The 27,734-nt window shown below is 41.4% G+C and overlaps 1 protein-coding gene across 11 annotated transcripts in view; it reads right to left on the bottom strand.

Annotated features, from left to right (window-relative positions):
* Positions 1-27,734, bottom strand: part of TAFA5 (TAFA chemokine like family member 5) — a 350,020-nt gene that overhangs the window by 47,971 nt on the left and 274,315 nt on the right. For all 11 annotated transcript variants that reach the window (XR_014012543.1, XR_014012544.1, XR_014012545.1 and 8 more), the window contains one exon: positions 26,570-26,697. Coding sequence is in view for 4 of the 11 variants with exons in the window: in XM_081211865.1 (XP_081067991.1) it covers positions 26,570-26,697 (128 nt within the window). In the remaining 7 variants the exon portion in view is untranslated. The remainder of the gene's footprint in view (positions 1-26,569; positions 26,698-27,734) is intronic.

The following is a 27,734-nucleotide window of genomic DNA, read 5'->3' on the forward strand; positions in this document are numbered from 1 at the left end:
CATAATGATTTTCTTGTATTTCTTGTTTTTAATCATTTTGTTACAGTTTTTACTGAAGGATGGCAAAGAAATACAGCCATACCTTGGATCCCGAACGCCCTGGAACTCGGACCTTTTAGCTCCCGTACACCACAAACCCAGAAGTGACTGTTCCAGTTGGCGAACGTTCTTTTGGAACCCGAACGTCCGGCGGGGCTTCTGATGGGCTGCAGGAAGTTCCTGCAGCCCATCAGAAGCCGCAATTTGTTTTTTGAATGTTTTGGAAGTTGAAAAGACTTCTGGAATGGATTCCGTTCGACTTCCAAGGTATGGCTGTATTCCACATAAACAGTTTCAGCTGCCCAATAGTGATGTTGTTGGCATCCATCTGTTTTGAGAGACAATGGAGTGCGCCTCCAGGGGTGAAGACAAACCACTGTGTTAGAAGCACCAAACTGACCTCCCTGGGTTCTGTGTATGGAGGTCCTCGGCTGCCCAGGTGACAAGACTTTCTTCTCAGACTTGAAGGTTTGTTCTAAAGGAAAACAGTGCTTTCCTTGTCCTAGATGAGCTACCTTCCCAGGTTGACAAGCCTCAACTACCCCTCACTTCCCTCTACAGCACTTGCAGAAACCGCCTTCTTGACCACTGGACTCACTATTGGTCTTGTCTGCTCAATCTGCCAGAGCCTGCCTTCAAAGTCAATAGTGTTCACTATTATTCTCTTTTATGAACAGGCAACTGTGAGAGAAAATTATCTTGTACAGTGGTACCTTGGTTTAAGAACTTAATTCATTCCGGAGGTCCGTTCTTAACCTGAAACTGTTCTTAACCCTGAGGTACCACTTTAGCTAATGGGGCCTCCAACTGCCGCCGCCGCACAATTTCTGTTCTCATCCTGAGGTAAAGTTCTTAACCCAAGGTACTATTTCTGGGTTAGCGGTGTCTGTAACTTGAAGTGTCTGTAACCTGAAGCGTCTGTAACCCAAGGTACCAATGTACAAGGTCACAAAAATGTAAGATGGGATTAATAACAGATAAACTAATAGGACATGAATTTGCTGAACCAATTTTTAAAAGGGATACAAAAATGGGAGACGTGAGGAAGTCAGGAAAATAAGTTAACTAAAGATGAGAAATTAAGAAAGAGGGAATTTCTGTTTTTCTTTTATATGTGTTTTTTCTTTTTCTTTTTTGTGTTTAATGTCTGTATTTTTGTATTTTGCAATCTTGTATCTTTTTCGTTTTTGTATTTTTCTAAACTTTTCTATTGAGAAAACCTAATAAAATATTATTTTTTAAAAAATGTACAAGGTCACAGAATGAGTCAGGATGCAATTCCTCTATGCAATGTTTTCTAGATTATTTTATTTTTTTATAATGACTTTTACCCCTGGTGGAACCCCATAGCTCCAAACTTTAGAACTCTTACCATCGCTGGAATGATTTGGATTAACATGTAAAACTAGGGGCTCCACTTGCCACCCTTTACAGCTCACCCCCCAAACCCCATAGCTCCTTCCACCCCATAGCTCCAAACACACACCACAGCTCCTTCCAACCCTCAGATCTTCCTACCCAGCTTCTCTACAGCCCTTTTCACAATGCCTTCAACATACCCCTTTCGCAGCTTCCTCCACTCCCACAATGCCCTTTGAAGCCCCAAAGTTTGAATCTAGACCAATTGATCTGAATGGGAAAAGTAAACATTATTAACATTAAGCTGTGTAATTGGTAGCTTCCTTCGATGCCAGAAGTCAGTGCTGGTGTAGGTGTGAGTTTAAATGTATAGCTACGATATAAGCAAGTAAACTGAAGCTCAAGAGTAGCAATCACAGAATGAAATCTGCTAATTTTACAAATCAAGCTACTAATTTTACAAATCAGGCTACTGTATTGTGCAACACAAATGGTAATTTAAAGAACAGAAGCTGTCAGTCATTGTCAACTCAAATTTAAAGTGCTAGGAGTAACCTTTAAAACTCTAAATGTTTGTGTTTAAGTTATCTGAAGGATAATTTAAACAATGGATGACTATATTGACGTGCTCTAAATGTTTATTTCCTTTTATTTCCATTTATATTCTGCCTTTTTTTTCTATCATGGAATTTAAGCAGGTGTACATGTGGCTCCCACACAGTCAAACTTCCAGGCACTGACCAGACCCAGATCTGCTTAGCACCAGCAAAGTGAAGACCCCATTGCCAACATTTGGAGATTCTCCAACATTTGGAGAATCACGGGTTCCCCACCCTGACTTAAACCATGATGAACCTGCCCTGCTTTCAAGTCCACCACTAAAGTCAATCCAGTAGACTGCTTCCAGGCAGGGCCAGTCCACCCATGAGGCAAGTTGAGGCAACTGCCTCAGGTGGCAGTACCCACAGGGACAGCAGATCCAGCCTCCAAGGAAAGCATCATCATCCCTTGGGAGGCTGGATCTGCTGTCTCCTCAACAGTAGCTTCTTGACTCTTGACAAATAGGAGGCACTGCTGGTTTTTTCCTATTGGTAGTGAGGAAATGGCAGAGTCTGCCCTCTGGGGTCTCCTGGGCTCGACATTTGCCTGGTGTGATTCAGAACAAAACAATAGCCCTTGATTCCTACTTCAACACACTTCAGGTAAGCTTTATTTGATTTACCCCTTTCTTCCTGGTGTAGATCTTTATTCTTCTCTTGTTCCTGAGGTAGATCTCCACTCAGCTGGTGGTGTGGAGTGCCATTTTGTGGCTCACCTCAGGAGCCAAAGTGTATTTGGCCAACCATGGTACCCAAGACAGGGTTTTTCAGTGTTGATCTCACACTGGTGGAAATCTCCTCCCCTGAGAATTCCCTTTCCGCCTCTCTGTGACCTTTTTCATTCTGTCAAGCTTTTTATTGATCTCTGCCCTCCCTAAATATGTTCAAGTAAAACTAGGGAATTTGCTACGTCGTTATGGTTACCAACCTGAATGGCTTTAAACTAGGATTAGACAAATTCATGAAGGACAAGGCTAGTAATGGCTACTAGTTATGATGACAGAGTATTACCTCCAGTATCAAGGACACTATTCCCTGAATACCAGCTGCAGGAGGGTTCAATTGCATTCAAGTCCTTCTTGGGGGTTTCCCATGGGCAATTTTTTGGTCGGCCACTGTGAGAACTGCTGGATGGGACAGACTTTTGGCCTGATCTGGCTGGGATATTCTTAGATACTTACATTTTTAATCTGATCCTTGTCAAAGTGGTCTGTTTTTAACGTTTTTCTGGTAAAAAGTATACAACTTCATAGTTTTCATAAGCACCTTGTGGAGACTTCTATTAAAATGCAGGGCGGAAGTATATTGTTGAATAAATTGTTTGCAGGAAATATCATCTGAAATATTTTAGCATTTATTCTTTTGTATGGTGTCAAATCAGAACTAAAACAACTTGAAAAACAGGCAAGAGCTATTTTATTAAGGCCTACTGAATAAATGGGACGTGGGTGGCACTGTGGTCTAAACAACAGAGCCTAGGGCTTGCTAATCAGAAGGTCGGCAGTTCGAATCCCCGTGATGGGGTGAGCTCCCATTGTTCGGTCCCTGCCCACCTAGCAGTTCCAAAGCACGTCAAAGTCAAGTAGATAAATAGGTACCACTCTGGCGGGAAGGTAAACAGTGTTTCTGTGCACTGCTCTGGTTCACCAGAAGCGGCTTATTCATGCTGGCCACATGACCTGGAAAAACCGTATGCGGACAAACGTCGGCTCCCTTGGCCCGTAAAGCGAGATGAGCTCCACAACCCCAGGGTTGTTCGCAACTGGACTTAATGGTCAGGGGTCCCTTTACTTTTACCTTACTGAATAAATGCCCCCTCCAGATTAATCAATCAATATTTCCATAGATGACTAGTTTACTTATTAACTTGCTCAACCTGGGTTGACACTATACTATACATGGGTGGATATTTATGGAATAAGGATTTGATCTTCCCTCCTGCTGCCTAGTAAAATGCTGGTACATGAATCTGCATCTATTCTATAGTTAATTAAATATCATTATGATGACTGTTTCCGTTCAAGAAAAGGCAGGATTCTGCTATTCAAATACATTAATATCAGCAATCTATAATTTCGGATAGGATAATAGCTGTCATGTTAAAGTTAGGTAAACATCAGATCAGGGGGTAAAAATACCTGCACAAACACTTGCTTCATTGTATTTGGATTTTTAATTTGAGAACTAGAGACAATTTAACAGCCACATAAAAAAGTAATCCAAAAACCTCATCTGGACATCCATTATGTCACCTGCTCTTCTTAGATGAGAAGACACCATCATTAGCTAGCTACCTTTTCTGCTGTTCTAGCAGAATGAGTTAATTAAAACAACGCCGAGAAAACAGTAACAAAAGGCAGCTGTCATGGCAACTTAATGTTACACTAGAAATATCTGAAGCAGAAACCAAGTCTGTGATTTAGAACCATGGCTTGCAGGAGCCCATGACTGAAGATTTCTATTTAGCAGACAGCTTATTATTTCCTTGTTCCTTATTTATACACATGAATGCATAATTGCTTAAAGACAGTGGTACTATTTATCTTCTGGGGAAAACAACATTTTGGAGACCTCATGCGAGAGATATGGCAAGGAAGGGAGCTGCAGTGCTGTCTTCTTAGGCAAGTATTATTTTAGGATAATAAGCAGTGTGGGATGGTTGTCTTTGATAGCATAACCTTGGGAACAAATTCCCCTGTAAGCAGTAGGTCAACTTTTCAACACTCCTTCCTCCAAATCTGATATCTGATTCTGCTTCATGACAACATCGTAGACTCAGTTTCCCTTGAAAGTAAGATCAAAACTGGGATGGGGAGGCTCGGGAAGATCTACACAAATGGTAGAACAATAAAAACCCCAGTGGGGCTTAACAAGCAACTGCTGTTTGCATATGGCGATTGATCAGTCCGTCTGTGCAGCAAACTCACATGGCAGCAGCTGGACTACAAAGAAGACAGAGATTAAAAACAGTCAATTTCTTATAGACCGAAGTAACAAAATGATAACACACATTGAACACCAATACTTGAATGGTTTTAGTTCCCTAGAGAACTGACCAACTGTCTGCCAGATGCACAGAAAAATGGGCTGCAAATATGCAAACTAGAGCTTAGCACACACTGTGGCCTGGTTTGCATGCAATGCTAAGCATGGTTTAGTGTGAACGAACAAACATGTGGCCTAAAACAATATATCAAGAAAAAGAATGAACTAGAATTATACAGTACAGGAAATCCACCACCAGGCAAATCCGTAATCCTGGGGAAATAAATGTGTCTGGAGCAGACACCCAAAACTAGGTAGTGTAGGGGAAAAACAAGCTCTCTGTGGAGAGGTAGTTCTGGAGTGCCACAGCAGAGAATGCTCTGCAATTGGAAAGGGATGCATAGAGTCTGCCATTTTTCACTTCTCTTTAACTCCCTGTTGCCTTGTTTTTGTGTATTCTTGGACAAAAATCAGAACAGTTCCTATGTCAGTCTTGAGTGACTGCATGCTTTATCCAAGCAACAGTTTAAGACGCGCCAGAGGGACTGAAGTAAACAGGTAAAGGGTAAAGGGACCCCTGACCATTAGGTCCAGTCACGGACAACACTGGGGTTGTGGCGCTCATCTCGCTTTATTGGCCGAGGGAGCCGGTGTACAGCTTCCGGGTCATGTGGCCAGCATGACTAAGATGCTTCTGGCGGACCAGAGCAGAACACGGAAACACCGTTTACCTTCCTGCTGGAGCAGTACCTATTTATCTACTTGCACTTTGACGTGCTTTTGAACTGCTATGTTGGCAGGAGCAGAGACAGAGCAACGGGCGCTCACCCTGTCGTGGGGATTCGAACCACCAACCTTCTGATCGGCATGTCCTAGGCTTTGTGGTTTAACCCACAGCACCACCTGCGTCCCATTGAGCCAACCCAAATTATGCTACTCTGCCTTACGTATATGTGAAAGAGATACCTGTTGCTTCTGGCATTTGCCTGTCTTCAGGGGCAAAGGAAGGCGTTGTGACACTTGGGGCAGGTGTCACTACGTAGGGCTCATGTGCGGCATCGCTATGTACGATGCATGCGCCGTACGTGGCAACACCGCACATTCGCTATATAGCGGTTTAACCCACAGGGCCACCCATGTCCCTTGAAGTAAACGGGTAGTAGAGAGGAAAACATATGTAAATACAGGATGACATTTTTCTTCACTTGGACACTAAAAACATTATGGCTCCACTCAACACAGGTGACTTGCTATACACTATGCTGTCACACTTTCCTAGTGTCTACTGCATTGACGAAGTTGTTCAAGAACTAATCACCTTGCAAAGTTACTGTTTTTAAAATACCACAATCTGTATCAGAACAATAGTCAATCAGACCTTGGAAAGTTCATTTACAAAAAGAAAAAAGAAAAAATAATCTAGTTCAAAACATGTCCCAAAAGGAACTAATTCAAGTTCACATTTGTCCCTCTGTTAAATGAACTGGTTCAGTTCATGCTTACTTCACAGTTCATTTCAAGATCATTCAAATAATCTTTGGCAAAAGCAAACAAACAAAAAGAAACAGAAACACACACACACCCAGCACTTGGAATATTGCAACCTACTATGCTAAATTATCAAAGCACACACAGAGAGGAATGTGAATTGCTTATTTTTCCCAACTTTAAGCTTAAATGCCAAAATTATCTACAGGCTAAAAACACATGTAAGAAAATGAATTTGCGTATGAACTAGAAACCTCCTACACCAAAAAGTCCAAAATAAACTTAATTCATGTTTAGTTGAACTGGCAATTTTGGGAAAACAACATGAGAAGAGGGAAACAACTAGCTCTCTCTTCAAAGGCTGCAGATATAATCCAAATTGGACTTCCCCTCCCCAGAAAATTAAGCACGTGGGAAATCTTCACAGATCTCCCACATCGTGTGTAGTTTGGATCCCCAAAGCAGAATCCACTACAGTTTAAGATCTCTCTTGTTTTTATTTCCATTTTCCATTTCAGAGGTTCAGCTGTGATACAACTGTAAAATCTTGTATGTGAGCAAGCCATTTTTTTCTATAAGATGGAGGAAAAACAGACTAAAACTATTTCATTACCAGATGAAAGTGCATCCGGAAAGTGAATAGGTGTGTGACACCAGTGAATGGATAAAAAAATAAAAAATATTGTCCAGTAGCACCTTAGAGACCAACTAAGTGCTACTGGGCTATATAGATATAGATATAGATATAGATATAGATATAGATATAGATATAGATATAGATATAGATATAGATATAGATATAGATATAGATATAGATATAGATATATAGGTAAAGGTAAAGGTACCCCTGCCCATACGGGCCAGTCGTGTCCGACTCTAGGGTTGCGCGCTCATCTCACTTAAGAGGCTGGGAGCCAGCGCCGTCTGAAGACACTTCTGGGTCACGTGGTCAGCGTGACGAAGCTGCTCTAGCGAGCCAGCACCAGTGCAGCACACGGAAACGCCGTTTACCTTCCCGCTATAAAGCGGTACCTATTTATCTACTTGCACTTAGGGGTGCTTTCGAACTGGGACCGAACGACGGGAGCTCACCCCGCCGTGGGGATTCAAACCGTCGACCATACGATCGGCAAGTCCTAGGCACTGAGATTTTACCCACAGCGCCACCCGCGTCCCCGAGATTTTATATATATATATATATATATATATATATATATATATATATATATGCTTTCGTAGATTTTCGTGATATATATATCACCTCAGCAATTAAAATTATATTGCATAATAAATGGAAAGGGATATTCAGAACATCACAGTTATGTACACATATATGGATACATAGAATGTGTACCGTTCCCATTCAAATATTCTAGCCAGAATATTGTTTATGTAGTGATAGGTGTCAGGATAGCATTACAGAAGTGGAGAAAGGGAGGACTTTGTGGGTGGTGGTAATTCTGAATCTGAGATAGAGGCAAGACAAAACTTTTTAGGTCAAGTGTTGAACTAGAATGGAGTTTGGTGGACCATAAACAGACAGATTGGTCAATATCAGGGGAAGGGGGAGGTCTATCAAGCTGGCTCCATTGCTCCCTGGCTTTCTATTACCTGCCATAACAATATTTTATTAATTGAACCAGCAAAATAATAGACAGTTGGCAAATCTGAGAACGCATATTCCACACGCAATGGGTGGAGTTTTCCACAACCCTCAAAGGAATTTATAGTGTGTAGTTGTATTTTTAAAGCCACAATACTATACTTTGGGGACCATGTCAATTTAATTAATCCAGAATTAAATACAAACACTAACATATTATTTCAAATGCATTCTTGTAAGCGTGCCCTTAAGGAGTGTTTTGTGGGGAAGCGAGAAACAACCAATTAACTGCATTGCGTGGGAAAGCAAAAAGGTTCCTTGCTTGTTGTTTGGGGGCAGCAAATTACAACAGAAACTTAAATGGCGGAATGTTATATTGGGTGTGGATTACCGTGAAAAAGTACAACTCTGCCTCCAGTTTGACAGTTGTCATGGTATTTCCACGACTTTGAAGATCTGTTGTCAAGATGGAGGCATGAAAAAGTTTACAATGTTATCTAAGCAGGCCCGAGGTGAAATTTCCCAACCATTCTTGCCTTTCCAAATTTACTGTAGAATGTGCTTCTGTTGTCAAATAAAACGGAACTCTTTAACACAGAGACTCGGTTAAGCAACTTTCCATAAACTGGCAGTGATTTTATCACAATTTTTTCAAATTATAGGCATTTGGTCATTTATTTTTATCTAGCTGCTTCATTACAATTTCAGAGATTTCTGCATCCAGCTTGCCTTCAAACACAAACAAAAATAAAACGTGGCAGAATAAACACTGATTAGAATATTTTGGAATATCATTACCATGAGCAATTCTCATGCCACAGATCTGCAAACATCTGCAATGGTAAAAAAAAAGAAAGAGAGGAAAGGAAAGGAAAAGGAATTGTGCCTTCTGCTTAAAAAGAAGCAACCTGTTTTCTTCTGTAGTACAACAAATATATCAGTGGATTTTCCTCTATTTTCCATCCAGCTACAATTCATTGAATCCCATTAGAGTTTGCTAATAAAAAACTAATAGAAAACATTAAAAAGCAAACAGTCTGGGAAATATGAAACTGAAAAGTTAAAGTCTTTGCTAAGAGCACAGAAGATTAAATTGTTTTCCATCAGGTGAAAAGTCTATCTTATGTACAGGGCTGGCCCAAGACATTTTGGCCCCCAAAGTACCTCAAAATGGCGCCTTCCTTCCCACCAGGGAAGAATTTTGAGTCAAAATCTACACCAGGAAAAATGGGGAATAAAGATCTACACTGGGATCTGCTGCCCCTCTGCATCCTGCCGCCCGAGGCAGCCGCCTCACCTTGCCACATGGGTGGGCTGGCTTTGCTAATATAGAGAGGCAGTATGCCTTGAATACCAGCACAGGGTAGGAATAAAGAACACAAGATGATTGCCACTTTCATGCCTTGCTTAGGAGCTTCCCAGAGTTGTGTGAGTAGCCATAAGTGTGCTGCACGGGGCCAAGCAGCTCTGACAAAAACGCTCACCCTCCCAGGCTGGCCACAAGCACACTCCATGTACGGGGTGTGGCGATGCCGCCTGCATTGTTGGGAATCCCGGCTGTGTCATGCCCCACGGCCGACCAGTCTAGTTGACCAGGGCCATTGCTTACCTGGTTTAAATATCCGCGCGGCTGGGGGCTCAGTCTCCTTTTCTCCTCCTGGGTCGGATCTCCCGCCCTCCCGCCCTATTTTCATGTGTTCACCATCTTGGCCTTGCTATGGACCACGGTTGGTTACCTGTTGAGGGGGCTGGGTGGGAATTTTCCCACTTGGCAAGTTGGCACCAGCCATGTGGATTTCACCTGCCTTGTAGCAATCATCACAACCGTGTAAAGTTTGGAAGTTAGGCATTGGTAAAACCTGGTTTGGGGATTGTGGCCTTCACCTGCTCCTGCTCTTTAAGGGTATTCCGTTAAAGCAGTGGTGTCCAAACTTTTTTCAAAGAGGGCCAGATGTGATGAAGTGAAGGGCTGTGGGGGCCGACCAAAGGACCAACCAAGGTTGTTGACCTTCTACCCCAAAGTTGTTGAGCTTTTTTTTTTAGGATTGAAGGGTTTCTTCAGGATTTTGCCCCAGGAAATTAATCTGGCCCCTGTGGCAGTTGAACTGACCAGTGGGCCAGATTAGGCCCCTGAAACGGACTTTGGACATGCCTGCGTTAAAGGGATCTGGGGATGTGGATCTTGTCCAAAGCCCGGGTATGGGCTAGGGCCATGCCATGATCCCTGGGGGAGCTCACAATTGCTCTACATGAACAGGGCTCCCCCTACTGGTGGTTGACCCTCACTAGACTACCTGCATGATGGGCAGCAGTCAGATATACAGTGGTGCCCCGCAAGACGAATGCCTCGCAAGATGGAAAACCCGCTAGACGAAAGGGTTTTCCGTTTTGGAGGTGCTTCGCAAAACAAATTTCCTATGGGCTTGCTTTGCAAGACGAAAATGTCTTGCGAGTTCCTGCGGGGTTTTTTCCCTCCCCCCCTTTTTCCCAAGCCGCTAAGCCGCTTATCAGCTGATCCTAAGCCGCTAAGCCGCTTAACAGCTGATCCGTTAAGCCGCTTATCAGCTGATCCGCTAAGCCGCTTAACAGCTGATCCATTAAGCCGCTTATCAGCTGATCCGCTAAACCCGCTAAGCCGCTAATAGCGCTAATCCGCTAAGCCGCTCATTGGCTTGCTTCGCAAGACAGAAAAAACCGCAAGACGAAGAGACTCGCGGAACGGATTCTTTTCGTCTTGCAAGGCACCACTGTAGTTGGTTCAGTTCCAGTACCTAAGCTAATACTGCTCACATCTATAACCAATAAAGTTGTGGCCTTATTCACCCCATTAACCCAAAGTATTGGTGTCTGTGTGTTTCATTATCTAAGAAATGGGATGGGCCTTGGGGCCTCACCATGGAAATAGCTCATCAACAACAACCAATACTTGGGCCTTATAGGGAAGGCACTTTTCACCATGTTACGCCTGCCCTTTCCCAAAATGGAGTTTGCTCCTTTTGTGTTCCCCTCAGCATGTATTTTATTTTTCTGGCGGCACCACTGCCACTTTTGGATATAGTATTAGACAATATAGACCATTGGTTTCATCTAGTAAAAGAAACCTCCAGGTTTCTTGCTTCAAAAATACCTTTTTCACATTGTGACAGTTTCCTCCTCCTGTCCCAGTTTTGGTCACATACATAAGACAGCAGAAATTCAAACAAAGTACCATACAATCAAACTTCAAAACCAAAGCTTTCACAGAGATATGGAATAGCAGCTAGAAAAAGAAATCTCTTTGTGCAACCTCCCCTACCGCAAAATATGCTTATTGTAATGTCTGCTTAAAAAAAAGTTCACATCATTTGTAAGGGGAGAAATTAAACCTCCAAGTATGTTAGGCATATCCTGGTAGTTTCTTTAGAAGTGTTAACACTATCCACACTAGAAAATAATAATAATTTTGGTAGATTTACAGTGGTACCTCGGGTTACATACGCTTCAGGTTACATACGCTTCAGGTTACAGACTCTGCTAACCCAGAAATAGTGTTTCAGGTTAAGAACTTTGCTTCAGGATGAGAACAGAAATCGTGCTCCGGCAGCATGGCAGCAGCAGGAGGTCCCATTAGCTAAAGTGGTGCTTCATGTTAAGAACAGTTTCAGGTTAAGAATGAACCTCTGGAATGAATTAAGTACTTAACCCAAGGTACCACTGTATATTTAATAGCAGCCTTGTGAAATCATTGGCTCCATCATCTCTCGTACATTTTACTTTTGCAACGAGATACTTGAATTCTCTCTGGAAACTCCAATCCTGAAATTATTATTTACGACTAAGTGAAAACAAAAAACGAAACAAGAGTAAGTGTTCCCTGATCAATAATATATGAATACAAAGGAGACAAGGTAGCCTGTGAATGTAAGTAGTACATAACTATTTGATAGATACAATATAAAACTTAAAACGATAGCTGTATAAAATGAATACTATAGCCATAATGACCAAAAAAATTAAAAATGTCTCCATATAACAACGCACACTGGCAAACTGGATACATGAAATGTATCAATCATGATTTGGTGACATGTACAATATACACGAATCAGATACAGTGGTACCTCGCAAGACAAATGCCTCACAAGACGAAAAACGCGCAAGACGAAAGAGTTTTCCCTTTTTTGAGTCGTTCCGCAAGACGAATTTCCCTATGGGCTTGCTTTGCAAGACGAAACGTCTTGCTAGTTCTTGCGAGTTTGTTTCCTTTTTCTTAAAGCCGCTAAGCCATTAATAGCCGCTAAGCCGCTAATAGCCGTGCTTCGCAAGACGAAAAAACCGCAAGATGAAGAGACTCGCGGAACGGATTAATTTCGTCTTGCGAGGCACCACTGTATCTTCCATTGCCAATGGACAGACACATATGGAAACAAGCTTGAGTAAGGACCTTCCTTCATTCCCTCTTGAATGGGTCTGTCTCCTGGGTACTTATATTCAGCATGCAAGGAGTTGCTGGTTCTTGTATTGGTCCAACCAAAAGGCTGTGGCATGGGGATGGGACAGCCAAGTGAGGAATTACTGGGTGGCTACAGCATTGAGGTCTACTAAAAAATGGCCCAAGACTCCCAAACGATTGTAATATATCATATGCAGGATTGTGTACATAAGTCCATTTGTCTAAAGGCACTGTGATACCAAAATGATGGATCAATCATGCACAGTGGTACCTCGGTTTTCGAACAGCTTAGTTCATGAACAACTTGGAACCCGAACGCTACAAAACAGGAAGTAGGTGTTCCGGTTTTCGAACTTTTTTTCCTGGAAGCCAAACGTGCTCCGTTTTGAGTCCCCCTGTGTTTCCTGTTGCGTTGCTAATTTGCGCCCCCCCCCATTGTTATTCAAGCCTTCGGTTTCCGACTGCAGTGTTCTGAGGTGCTATTTATTTTGCGTTTGTTGTTTTGAGGCTTTTCCAGTTAATTTGTTTTTGTGACTGTGTGGATCCCAGTTCAGCTATTGATTGATTGATTGATTGATTGATTGATTCATTGATTGTGTGACTGCGGACGTGGATAAAAGCCCCCCATCCAAACTATGACTATCATCAGTACAGGTAAGAATTTTTTTTAATTTTAATTTTTATCATCTACAATAGTGTTTTATTTAGTTCATAGTACAGTATATTCATTATTGCTTTCATTTTATGGATCAATGGCCTGGTTAGATAGTAAAATTCATGTTAAATTGCTGTTTTAGGGGTTGCTTTTAAAAGTCTGGAACGGATTAATCCATTTTGCATTACTTTCTATGGGAAAGCGTGCATTGGTTTTAGAACGCTTTGGTTTTGGAACGGACTTCCGGAACAGATTAAGTTTGACAACCAAAGTATCACTGCACAGGGTATTTAAAGTTTTTCACCAACAATAGATTGTGTGATTGTTGTTCAGTTATTAAAGATTTTAAACCCTCATACATGAATTCAAGGTGAAAATATACAAATTCAAGGATATATGCATAAGAATTCCATGAGGAAAATCACATGTACAGTGTGATTTCACAGTAGGGATTCTGGGATTGTTGGAAATCATTTGCATTATAAACATATCCAAAGTCAGTTCAGAACTGATGACTTATATACAGAAGTAATGAAAACGTATTTAGTCAAAACACACCACTCAGCACTTTTCATGCTAATGAAATAGCATGAACCATGTAAAAAAAAAAAAAAAAAATCACATATTTCTCTAGACAGAACTGAGAGAACCTCTGATGTTATATTCATTTCAGGAAAGGGTGTGTGTGTGCTTATCCTATATCTTTGAGTAAGCACAAAATGAAGTTTGGGTTTTTTATTTAAAAAAATAACAGGTCTTTGGGGAGATGCTTGTTAGTAATAAGCATTTCTTTCTAGACACAGATTTATGAGGCTATTCATGGACTAATGCATAACAGAATCTGCACTGCAATTTTGCTAATGTAATGTGTTGGCTATTTGGAAACGTCCATATTGTGCATAATTTGTATTTTATTGACTACATCTGAAAACTTCCCTAACCTCGCAATCTCTTCTCATTTGCATTTCTGAGCAAATTAAAGTTAGGGGGAGAAAAACATATATACCAATATTCAAGCAAAATCGTACGGATAATTTGAAAATGTTCCTTTGACCTCTTATATAGTTAGGAGTCAATAAATTAGTGAGGGTTGCAAGGGGCACGTTTGGTACGTTTGTACCAGTGTACTGGGATTTATTTATTTTCTTCATTTATTTTATATCCCTCTTTAAAAGCTGTCTCTCAAAGTGGATTAAATGCCAAACCTACTGGAAATCCAGTAGCGGTGACAACATTTCCCATTGCTCCCCGTGCGTAGAGCTGGGAAAACCTTCCCCATGGACAGACCAGCAGTTTCTAAGAAAGTGAAATATGTCCTTGAACCTGCTTTGAGCAAAGAAAGTGGCAGAAAGTGGAGGAAATGGAAGGAACAATGGAATGGCCTGTAAATAGATGCGTCAAGAATAAGAAGAAGAAGAGTTTGGATTTGATATCCCGCTTTATCACTACCCGAAGGAGTCTCAAAGCGGCTAACAATCTCCTTTCCCTTCCTCCCCCACAACAAACACTCTGTGAGGTTAGTGGGGCTGAGAGACTTCAGAGAAGTGTGACTGGCCCAAGGTCACCCAGCAGCTGCATGTGGAGGAGCGGGGAAGCGAACCCGGTTCACCAGATTAGGAGTCCACCACTCTTAACCACTACACCACACTGGCTCTCAAGGAATGTAACCTCCCAGTGATTCCACTGGCCCACTGCTGGGAGTTGCCAAGACCACTGAATGTACCATACATCTTCCAGGATGGGTGTATCTCGCTGAGCTTGTTGTGGCCATGAGTCCTTGCTAACTTGCCTTAGTCCGTTGCTTGGTTTCTGAAATGCTTTCAAACATAGCCCAAAAGCAGTTACTTTTGCAATACCACCAACTGCCCCAAGAGGGTCAAAATGAGTTACCTAAGGGTCAAATTAAATGTTGCAAGTAATCTCACACCTTTAAGCTTGAAAGGGGGGGGGGAATGTGGTGGTGGCCCAAAGAGCCACAAGGAATGTGAAAATGTGTGCCCCTGGAAATCCTTGAGTGTGCTTCTAATAGAGAAAGTTATAGTAACCTGCTGCTTTATAAAATTAATGATTTTGCAAGTTGCTCCCCACCCCTCGCCACCACCACATTGGGGCAGGAATACAGCTAATATGTGAATCACAAAGATATAGATGAAAGCTGGAACCTAAGTTACTACAAGGTGCAAATGGCTACACGTAACACAGGTTCCCAACATTTACAGTCATACCTTGGGTTACAGACGCTTCAGGTTGCGTTTTTTCAGCTTATGGATCACCGGAACCCGGAAGTACAGTGGTACCTCGGGTTAAGTACTTAATTCATTCTGGAGGTCTGTTCTTAACCTGAAACTATTCTTAACCTGAAGCACCACTTTAGCTAATGGGGCCTCCTGTTGCTGCCATGCCGCCACAGCACGATTTCTGTTCTCATCCTGAAGCAAAGTTCTTAACCTGAGGTTCTATTTCTGGGTTAGCAGAGTCTGTAACCTGAAGCGTATGTAACCTGAAGCGTATGTAACCCGAGGTACCACTGTACCAGAACAGGTTACTTCCAGGTTTCAGCGGTTGCGCATGCACAGAAGTGCTAAATCACGCTTTGCACATGCGCAGAAGTACTGAATCTTAACCTGCGTGTGCACAGAAGCACAGCTGCGGGTTGTAAACGCCGCAGGTTGCGAACATGCATCCCGCATGGATCACATTCGCAACCCGAGCATCCACTGTATATTAACACAGTGTAACAGAATACGATGGAAACCACGCTGAATCAGTAAAATTACCAGTGCTTATTGAGCACGTGTGTTAAACATGAAATGAGGTGATGACGTATATGATTGGTGAAAACTGAAATGCTTTGTTTGAAACTTTATAAATACCACTGCCTGAACCACCAAGCGGGGTTGCAGGTTTCACGGAATGATCCGACTGTAACCTCTTGCTTTGCAATAAACCACGATGGACTCCTAACTCCTCATGTTTCTGGGTTGTATTTGTCATGTGCATCTGATGTTGTGCATCTGTCCATGAAAGCCAATGCCATTCATACTTTTGTTAGGCTTTCGCATGTCACAAGATAATTCATTATTTTTTTGCTCAAGAACCAAACATGACTACCTCCCTGGAAATGTTTACAATGGAAGATGCCACCATCAACCACACCTGAAGGTATCTTATTTAGTTTGGGAAGGAGAGGTAGAGGGTGGTAATATTATAAAGTGCCCTAGATGTTGGGGGATGGGTAGGTGGGGATGACATGGAGTAATTTTTCTTCTAGATGAGAAATAGAGTAGGTTTTGTGTCCAGAATTTCACTTTATGAAATATGGCAACCCTAAATATTGGGGTCCTTTAAAATAGATGACTGGCATTTTTATTTATTAATTACTGCATGCTGCTATTTTTGATAAACGTATTGCAACTTGCTGTTTAATGTTGTTATTATATTGTTGCTATTTATTCAAGTAATATTGTGCTGTTTCTTGCAAATTTCTTGTTTGAACCTTATAAAAACAGGTTGCGTTGCTACTACATCCCCTCCCCAGGTGTTTATTCCTCCTAAAGTCAGGTCCTATTAAGACACCCCTGAAAAGTTTTACCCTTCCACAAGGATTGCTATTGACTGAAAGACCCAAATCCTTAGATTTACAAAATTATCAACCTGCCCCCCTTCTATCAGCAAACCTTGCCCATTTTACTTGGTTCAATGAAGTTAAAAGTCACTAGAGGTGACAGTGTTGTTTTTGCATGGGAGGCAATTAAGTATATGGTTCATCACTCAGCAACTGGAATATCAAGGGATCTCTTGTGAGCTTTTACCAATCAAGCATTAACAGAGATTCCATATCTCCTCATACAATGCAGTAAAATTACACTGTGGTAATTAGACTACTACATAAACAACCAGCACCACCTGAAATTGAACATACATATCATGAAATGAAATCTTCAGTACCAAATGCATCATTTATTATAGTTCAAGAATTTACTGTCACAGACACCTCTGGTGTTATCAACTAGCATTTCCCATAATCTGAGCTATCAAGCAGGGAAGAGAGCTTGGAAATGAAGTATTCTGGATTTCTGACATTGTTGGCTTTCTCAGTCAGGTGACTGGAATCTGAAATAAAGTTTGAATTTTCAGCAATAAAATAAAGTCAATGTTGAATCTGTGATAGTGATAGGTTGCTGTTGTTGTTTGGCAGGGAGGGGGCTGAAGTAAATTACTAGGGACAAAATGCAGTCACTGGTCCACAGAATATCACCTTAAGCCACGATGCACTCTTTGCTGTAACGGTTAAACAGAACAATGTCTGCTATTGAATATCTTGAGAATAAAATGAGAATTGTTTCTCTATACCATGTTAGCCTCAAAGACTTTCTAACCTCTCACCCATTTTTTAAAAAATCTTTTCTTGGCAGCTATAACAAAGAGAAATCTATAAGCAAAGCAGATTCTTCTTACTCTAAATCACCATTAGGTACTTGGTGCCATCCTTAAAAATTGTTCTAAGCCAACGTGAAATGTGCCATTTGCTCAGATATAAGGATACTGTGATGATTGCACAGTGACATTTAATACAACTATGCATAGAATTATAGAATTGTAGAATTCCAAGGGACACTGAGAGCCATCTAGTCCAACCCCCTGCAATGCAAGAATCTCAATATACATTGTTTTGTAGCACAAATGGGGAATTTATAGTGCCCCCGCAAATTTGATTGGAGTTACAACTTCCATCAGCCCCAGTCTGCATAACTAATCATCAGGACTAGCATGAACTGTACTCCTGCAATGTCTGGAAGAGCTAACCCGGCTTTACAGCTTAAAATAGATGAGGGTTGGATCTGATTTAGCTTTTTCTGTTTAGTACATGCTAATTTTGTGCTCTCAACAGCTTTTTGTATTGAGTTTTAACCAAGCTGTTCAAAGGATTGGCTTGTCTGAGGGGTAAAGTGTGTTTTCCTCTCTCTTTTTGGTCTGTTTCTTTTGTTGACTTTTTATTTTAAATCTGTTTTATACCATAGGTTGCTTAATGCCAACATAAATAAAGGTAAAGGTACCCCTGACTGTTAGGTCCTGTCGTGGATGACTCTGGGGTTGTGGCGCTCATCTCGCTCTATAGGCTGAGGGAGCCGGCGTTTGTCCGCAGACAGCTTCTGGGTCATGTGGCCAGCATGACTAAGCAGCACACGGAAACACCTTTTACCTTCCTGCCGGATAAATAGACCTATGTATCTACTTGCACTTTGACATGCTTTCGAACTGCTAGGAGGGGAGGAGCTGGGACCAAGCAACGGGAGCTCACCCCATCGCAGGGATTCGAACCGCCGACTTTCCGATCAGCAAGCCCTAGGCTCTATGGTTTAGACCACAGCGCCACCCACACCCCTATGCCAACATAAATACTACTTCATAAAATAATACTGATGGTTATTTATTTATGCATTCTTTACATCTATAAACTGCTTCTTATTATATATTATTTACTAACATCCTAAAACACTGTATACAACCAATGTATTATATAACCAAGTAGTCAATGGAGATAGCAGAGCATTTTTCTGATGGAAGTTTTCTATGCTGCATTGTACTATGATATTATGTTTCATACATATGATATTATGTATGTAGAAAAATCCTTCATCGTGGGCAACTTGATTTTCCCCCTAATACCTGCAAAGAGAAACCTTGGCTTCTCCTTCACTGATTGCTACTAAGAGCACACACTTGATGTTCATCCAGACCAAAAACTACAATTATTAAGGCATAACCCAAGAACAAAATCCTATATATGTCTACTCAGAAGTGTCTTGCATTCAGTATTCCCAGGTAAATTGGTATATGACTGGATCACAGTAGGCTCTCCATTAACAGCTGTTTTAAGTGCCCTGGTCCGGCCACACTGCCAGATTAAAACCCTGCCAAGCCAAATGTTTATACTGCCCTATCAGGGGCAGCCAAGTGAAAGGGGTTTGGAAGATAGACCAGAGTGACAAAGTTTCCTCTGGTCCACTGGCCCGGGTTAAAAAGCTGGCTGCTGCGCTGCAACTGGGCCCATGATAGCTGAAAAGCTAAATTAAAGGACTGTTCATAAGGATCAAGTGTTATTAAACATTACTCTCATGGGCATAACATCATTTTATTTATTTATTTAGTCATTTTGTTACAATCTGGTCATCTGATCAGGCCACGTTTGTTAGAGCTTCTGCAGATAGCCCTGACCACGCTGGTTAGGGATGATCTAAATTGGGGAATTTTCAAACATCTGGACACATGCAGGATTCACATCCCCCATCCTTTACAACTTTGGCTCTAGGGTTATGAAATGATCTTTGAGAAGATGTGGGCCTATGTAGTTCTCCTCCAGCTTTCAGGAAGAAATGTAAACCTTAAAAGGCTTTTAGCTCATAGGTTAGCAGTAGGAGGGATTAAATGTGTTATTGGTAGGTCATGCTTTCAACTGTGGTATTTAAAATGCATATATCTATATCTATATCTATATCTATATCTATATCTATATCTATATCTATATCTATATCTATATCTATATCTATATCTATATCTATATCTATATCTATATCATCTATCTATCTATCTATCTATCTATCTAATTTTTGTGACTTTGAAAGTCACAATCCAGCAGCAATAGATGAAGAATATTCTTAAGATGACTCAGACAGTGGCCTGGCATTCAGAAGCCTAGACCATATTGTGTTTTACAACATCTACGTGTGTACATCCACACAGGAGTAGTCCCCAGCCCCACCAACACAATCCATCTGCCGCATAAAAAGGTGTGGGTAGACTGCATGTTCTCAGTATATTTTAATTGCTTATTATAAGCAATATTCAGGAGAAGCTTTTTGGGAAGCACAGCGGACTACAGTTGAAGCTCCCATAAGCTCCCTTGGGTAGACAGAAGCATGAGATACAACCCCCTGACTTCAACATCAGAGCTCACCTTGAAGCACATAAAGGTAAAAAAAGATGAAGGAACACCATGGCCAAACTTGAATCAGATAGGTCAATTGCTACTTCCATAAAAGTAGCAAAACAATAAAATACCCTCCAGGGCTAAATTTGAGGCAAGACTTGCCAGTTTCACTTCAGTGAATGCCAGGCCTTACTCCAAGCACTTGTCAAGGACCATAAGGCCTCTGTGCATGTGCAGAGTATCTTTCTTTTGTTTAGCAAGATTTAGGCAGGAGTCAGATGTAGTCGATTCAATTTCAATGCTTAAGCCAATACATTCTGTAACCAATAAAAGTGGTGGCCTTTATTTGCCCATTAACCTAAAATACCATTTCCAAGTGTTATTATTCAACATATGTGGGAGGCCTCAGGGCCTTGATGCACAATATTTATATAATGCTTAATAATAATAATAAATTTCAAAGTGGTTTACATAACATTCATTTAACATCACAATGTTAAAGCAGATTTTAGAAATAGTAGAGATGATAAAATTAACCAAAATGATATAAAACCAACAACTTTAAAAACAAATACTTGCGAGTGACAAAATTGCTTGCCTGGTTAGGTTTAGCAACAAGAAATATTTTCCACAGGTGTGACAGACCTTACATCAAAGGCATGTGCTTCATATTAAAGACAGGGAGTTTCAAAGAAACACATACTTAGAAACCGAATAAACTTTAGAATAAACTATACAGGAAGCTTATATCTAGACTCGTCTTCAATGTCCTTCTTTTTCATTTAGCATAAGTAGCATATACCAGCTACTAGATAAGTAACAGTTAATTACTAATCTTGAGAATTGTACTGATCACCCACTGACAACTTCTGGGCAAGAAGGGGAAAGCTTTAAAATAAAATGTTTCAAGAGCATACTATTAAACAGAAGCTTGGAGCAAAAAGTTTGCACTGGCATTATTGATTGGCTCTGTAATCTATGCATGTGCAATGAAAACCGACTTAATCCTATAGGGGATGAAGAACAGATGAAAATTAGAAGTCCGTGGCCAGAACGCTTTTCCTGCAGGACATCTGTACTCAGAAAAGGCAACGGGAAAAATTAATATTTTCAAACTTAGTATTAATATCTCATCACTTTTACATACTTTGACTTGGGTGCACCCTTTGCTGATCATTAAAGTAATATTACATAAAGAGGTAGCTTTCTTTTATGGAGCTTCGGGGATTTGAATGAATATATAGGATTAGCAAGAGGTTCAAGTTAATACTGCAACTATCCCAGCAACTGGAAGTGTCTTTTTGACATTTTAATCTCAACAATTCAACAGATTGCTCTGCAGATTTGTTTCTGTAACAGCTGATCTTTGGTGCTCCCCCCCCCCTTTTTGAACTGGTTGATGGATTGCGCTAATGCCACTTTATAAACTAATCTCCACCCAAAAAGCACACACGAAAAGAGTGAAGAACTGAAGATAATTTGACATGATAAGAGACCATATACAGTTGTATACAGTGGTACCTTGGTGCTCGAACTTAATCCGTTCCAGGAGTCCGTTGGACTCCCAAAACTATTTGAAAACCATGGTGTGGCTTTCGATTGGCTGCAGGAGCTTCCTGTACTCAAATGGAAGCCGTGTCAGATGTTAGGCTTCCAAAGAGACTCTCACAAACCTGAACACTTGTGGGTTTGCAACGTTCGGGAGCTGATTTGTTCGGCAACTAAGCCGTTCGGGAACCAAGGTTTGCAGTATATAAAAAAAGCTGAAGATACTAGGGATCAGCACCTCATGAGAAGAGAAGAAGAGAAGACTCCCTGGAAAAGACCCTGATGTTGGGAAAGATGGCGGGCACAAGGAGAAGGGGACCACAGAGGACGAGATGGTGGACAGTGTTCTCGAAACTACCAGCATGAGTTTGACCAAACTGCAGGAAGCAGTGGAAGACAGGAGTGCCTGGCGTGCTCTGGTCCATGGGGTCACCAAGAGTCGGACATGACCAAACGACTAAACAACAACAACACTAGGGATCAGGGGCATTGGAAGGGGGGCGGGGGGCAGAGGGTTCGCCCCAGGTGCCATCATGGAGGGGGGTGACAAACTATCAAAGAACAATTACTGCCCTACTAGGGCGGTTCATAAAAAACTTCTTTTTTTTAAAAAAAAATGCCTGCTCCAAAGCTCTTATCTTACTACACTAGGGATTATATAGCTATATCTGAAATTTCATGCATATCAGTTAATATCTTGACCCTCCTCCACGAAAATAACTGTTTACTTGGCCGTTTTCACATGTTGTGAAGGCTGAACTTTCAATTCAGTGGAGCCAAAACGCAATCCATCCTGTAGATTTAGGTATCTGTCCACAGTCACCTACTTGTTATCAGGGGCCCAGAATCCACATTCCTTTGTAAGAAAATATGAAATAACATAAAACCATTTTTGCAGGCAAAAGACAAAATAAAAATCAATGGGTGGGGGGTGACAAGAAATTTTCTGCACAGGGTACCACTTGACTTTTCTACGCCTCTGCTAGGGATTAAACCTTTGAAATGCAAAGCATGCCATTTATAACTGAGCTGAAGGATTCTCTCTCTCTCTCTTTCTCTCTCCCCTCTCTCTCATGCACACACACACCAGTAGTCATTGAACCATTGTCCCAGGAAGAGCTATGTGATGTTAGTTCAGGCCCCCATCCATCCAAAAGAACTATTGCGCCATTGAGTTTCAGATTGGATGGCAGGTCCCTCAACCATTCCAATTTAAGCAGGACACCCTAGAATTACAGGAGCCATCCTGGCTTCTGATTGGATCCTGGAATGTCTCATTTTTTGGCCAGTGCTGTGGCACGAATCCTCTAGCTCCCACGAGAGCTTGGGACCAAAAAAAATGAGTGTCTTGATTTTGATCAGTGGGATGTTGGAGGGTATGGGATACCAATGCAAATATTTGTGTGATCAGACTGAGATTTATTCCAGGATTGTAGCAGCTATCCATTTGGGCCTTATATCAGATACATTTTTCTTTCTTTCTCCCTTTCCATTATTTCATGGAGATACTTATTGCTCCTTTATAGTAATTGGCATTGGGGGAAAACGTTTTACAGGTGAAGTCACTTTTTGAAGTAGGATTATAGTTCTGGCAGATTTGCTGACACCCACCCCCATATTCAGATAACTGGTTACTGATATAAAATGGTAAGAAAAACCTGTTTATTTCCAAATCTACCACCATTTAGGATGGAGGTAAGTATGGAGGCAACTCCCTTTGTTTGATCTAACTGAGCCCATAGATTTATTTATTTGGGTCTGGGCTTGTACGGAATAGTAGCAAAAGAAATTCACTTGGATTTCAGTTAGTAGAAACGAACTACAGTATAATAAAGCTGATGGTAAGGAACAAATTACCTTTCCCACCCAACCAGCATGTCATTTATATTAATAGTGGGGGATGCTAAGTTGCTCTGTGTGTAAGTAAACTCTATTAAGAAAGTCACATCCCTTGGTGAAGCTGGATCCTTAGTAAATTTTACTAGCCAAGCACTGAGCTCTGTGTCAGAGTAATTACACCCTTTATCTACTGTGAGCTCTCTTTTAGCTTCTTCATACTCCTTAATTTCCCACTTCAGCCAATTTAGCAGTAAAATCGCAGAAGTTGAAAAAGGTTAGCTGCTGAGGAACTGGAGCATGAATGTTCTGTTAAGCTCCATGCCTTATAATCGCATCATGTAAAAGAAGGAATTAATTAAGTAACAATTAAGTAGTGATGGATCATTGACAATATATATACACTTTGGTGCTAAAATTAATCTCCCCTATAACACCAACAGGATAGTGCATTTTTTGCTTTGAAAACACTGCCAAGTTATATCCCTGAAACGTGAAAAGGAGAAGCTGCTCTCCTGTTTACCCTAAACTAAACAACCCCAAATGTTGGAACCAAATCCTTGATCATTTTGGTCGCCCTTTTCTGTACCTTTTCCCAACATATAAATATCCTTTTTGAGGTGAGGAGACAAGAACTGTACACAGTATTCCAAGTGTAGTCACAAAATAGATTTGTATAACACCATTATGATAAATAAAAGTTTAGTTGTTAAGACCCTTTCTGGATGATCCATTGGATGGCATTTGCCTTTTTCACAGATATCACACACCAGGTTGATGTCTTAATCAAGTTATACACTATGACCCCACTGTCTCTCTCATTCTTGGTCAGCCAGCACAAATTCAGACCCCAGCAGCATACAGTACATGTAAAATTGGGATTTTTTTTTTTTTTTACCCCAGTGTACATCAGTTTATACTTGCTTACGTTGAGCCGCATTTGCCCATTTTAATGCCCATTCACTCAGTTTGGAGAGATCCTTTTGGAGCTCCTTGCAATTCTTATTTGCTTTAGCTACCCTGAACAATTTTACATCATTAGGAAACCCTGCTTCTCATCCCTTACTCTAGATCATTTATGATACAGTTAACAAGCACAGCTCACAATACTATGGGGGGCAAATCTTTGTGGAACTCAAGCCATAATAAAGACCAATGAGTGAAACCACAATATATAATTAATAGTCCATTGGGGGGAAAAGATACTGTACATAACATTCTCTGGGAACAAGCAGTAGAGTTTTCCTGGTGGTAGTGGTACACTCACCAGGAAGATGAAGGGGCATGGCAGTGGTGAGATTAGGTGAGTTCAGTTTTGGTGGTGGCAATATATGCACACGCCTCCAGGGCTGCCACTGTCAATCCAGAGCTCCCTTGACATTATTGCTTGTACCTTGCCCACTCCATCCTAGTCCCAATATGCACAGTGCTGCTACTGCTTACCACCACCCCTGCTGCTTCGGAGGGATAAAAGAAAGCTTGTACAATGTGAACACCAAGCCAAACACAGTCCACCAGCCATAGAACATACAGGCCCTCCACGTCCCCAAGACTCAATAAATATGTGCTGGGAAATAAAAACAAGGAAATTGCCAATTTCCTGGGAGGTCAGGCAACTGAAGGTGTACTCTGCTTGGTGATTCACCAGTTGGGTGCAAGACATGTCTAGAACTTCCATGTCTCTGGATTGATGGGGACCTTCTTCACATTGCACAATCCTGAATGAAACCACAGCAGCAGTCAAAGATTTAAGGCCTCTCCCCATGCCACTGTTCCAAATCCAGATCACCCATTATTTGTGAAAAACAAAAAGGAAGAAAACAGAAGGCCAAACAACATGGGTTAATGCCCATGTCTAGTTTGACCTTAAAAAGTGGGGCACACTGACATACTTTAAAGTCACTGCAACATCCCTGGGGGTTTATACACTTGCAAATTTGCAAATTACAGTCATCTTGTTATTTTTAGACTCTAATGCTGGTTTCTCTTCACATATTATGATGATTCAGTTTTCTCTGATTAGTTCAGCAACAAAATATGGCATGGAACCAGTGGGATCAGGAATACAAACATGAGTGAACAACAATCAAAGGAAGTGCATCTCAAGTAAATTTCCTGGGGAAGGGGGAGCAGGCTGCCAATGAATATTGTCCTGGTCTAGTGAAACTAAGCTGTGTAAGCTGCTTAGGGTGATTAGGCATCTGATAGACAGCCAGGATCAGGTGGGAAGTGAGGTGTAAAGACAGAAATATGGTCTTGCCAAATGCATAACTCAGAGAATGATTTCAGCCACATATTTGATACAGTGACATTTTCCTTAAACTTTCCTGGTCTGAATTATTTGCATTAATTGATTTATATTTACATTTATATTTCAGTTTCCCACCTGAAAGTGCTCAAGAACAGCTTACAGTCAAAATAAAAAAGAGATCAAAATCATCATAAAACCGTATTAAAAGTTTCACTGAACACGTCGAGAATGCTCAAAAAAGAACTCAAATTTTCATCTAAAAGTTTCTTATGGAAAAAGCCAGCCACCGGTTTGACTTCCCTGAATGCCTAGAAATCTAACAGCGTGGACCTTGTAAGGCTTTCTAGGGTCAGACTTTCATAATCCAGATCCTAGCACCCAAACCGACAGATTTCCAGTAACAGAAAACCTTATTTCAAACAGTGGTGATGCCTTAGGCAACATCTCAAGGGGACAAATATAGGAGAAGGTGCCTAAGATCCAGTTATTTAGGTATAAGAGGAAAAGCACCACTCTGAATTTAGCCACTTACATAAAACTGGTGTCACATGCTTCCAGAGTCTTATATACAACAGAAGCTCTGGTGCCACACTATGGACTATCTGAAATATCTGAGCTGTCTTCAAAGGCCACCCCACATGTAGCAGGCAAGGCGACAAGTTCCAGGGTACACATGACAATGGCCAAGCATAACTTATAAATACTGACAGATACCTAAGCATATTGGATTCCACACACATATTAATGGTGTGTTTGTGTGTGGGATTTATGGCTAAACACCTGTTTGATGAGTGAAAAGTTTAGGTGGAACGCAAAGGTATACAAAGAACAGAAAAGGCTTACCGTAGTTGTCTTTATTCTCCCACCTGGTTGTGTACAGGTCCAGCCTGATTTATTGATTAGCAAATCACAGCCTTCTCCTTCTAAACATGGAAGCATTTCACACCACTGTTTTGTTTTTATAATGCGTGCTGTGGACAAGAAAAGAGGAAAAAAATCAGCTTATAGTTCACGTTTTCCTGTCTACAAGAGTTGCTTGTGTGTGGAGTCCCCAAGCCACCCCTCAAAATAATTCACAAATCACACATATTTTTTGTTTAAGGTTTTTGGCTTAATTTTGGCCACAACTTTATTAAAATACATCATCTGTGAGTGGTTGCTTAGGCATTGGCTATGACTATCTGTCCCCCCACCTGGGACAGAACTGACTTTCCGAACTCCCTCAGAAGCCAGTGAAAGGAAAACAATATTGGGGATCAGTTGAGCTGAGTGACAGTCCCTCACTGCTCACCCAACCTGCTCCCTAAGGCTTGCCGGCCCTGGTCTCATTTCAGGGATTGGACAAAATCGTGGCAAGCCCCAGGATTCCTTTAACGGAATTCCCTTCCACACCACCATTGGACGGGCAGGCCCAGCCTATCCTTACCCCTCCTCCACCAATTTTTATAACCAATGCCTAACCGCAACCTTACAAGTTGTGACGAATTGCTAAGTAGTAGGCAAAAACCAAATGGCACCAGCCAATCAGCCAAATGGACAAAATTCCTACTAGGCCCCTGCCCCAACGGCAGACGACCCCATGACAGGCATAGCAAGGTAAACTGGAACTCAGGGCGAGCGGGCGGGTGATCCGATGCACTCAGCGAAAGAGAAAGCAAAAGCTGAGTGCCCCACTATTTAAAGCCTTTGGTCCCCCCCCCCCAATTGCTACATGCAATTTGCCGCAGCAACCCGGCCATCCATTCGTTGCCCCAGGCCATCACAATTTTACCTGCCTGGCAACAGAGGGTTGGCCTGGCAGACCCCACCGCAACACGTGCTCTCATTTCAGGGAGAACACACTTTGACAATACATCAATGCTCCATTTCAATAAAATGCTTAACCAATGTATAGCATGACCCTTCTCCTTGGGCACAACTATAAGGAGATTGAATGGTGTTGCTTCCATTTCAGATTAAACACACTTTCATGTCATTTCTGAACCCTAAATTGTGGTTGATCTTAACT

This window comes from Podarcis bocagei (assembly GCF_964188305.1).
Source record: "Podarcis bocagei genome assembly, chromosome: 10".
NCBI lineage: Eukaryota > Metazoa > Chordata > Lepidosauria > Squamata > Lacertidae > Podarcis > Podarcis bocagei.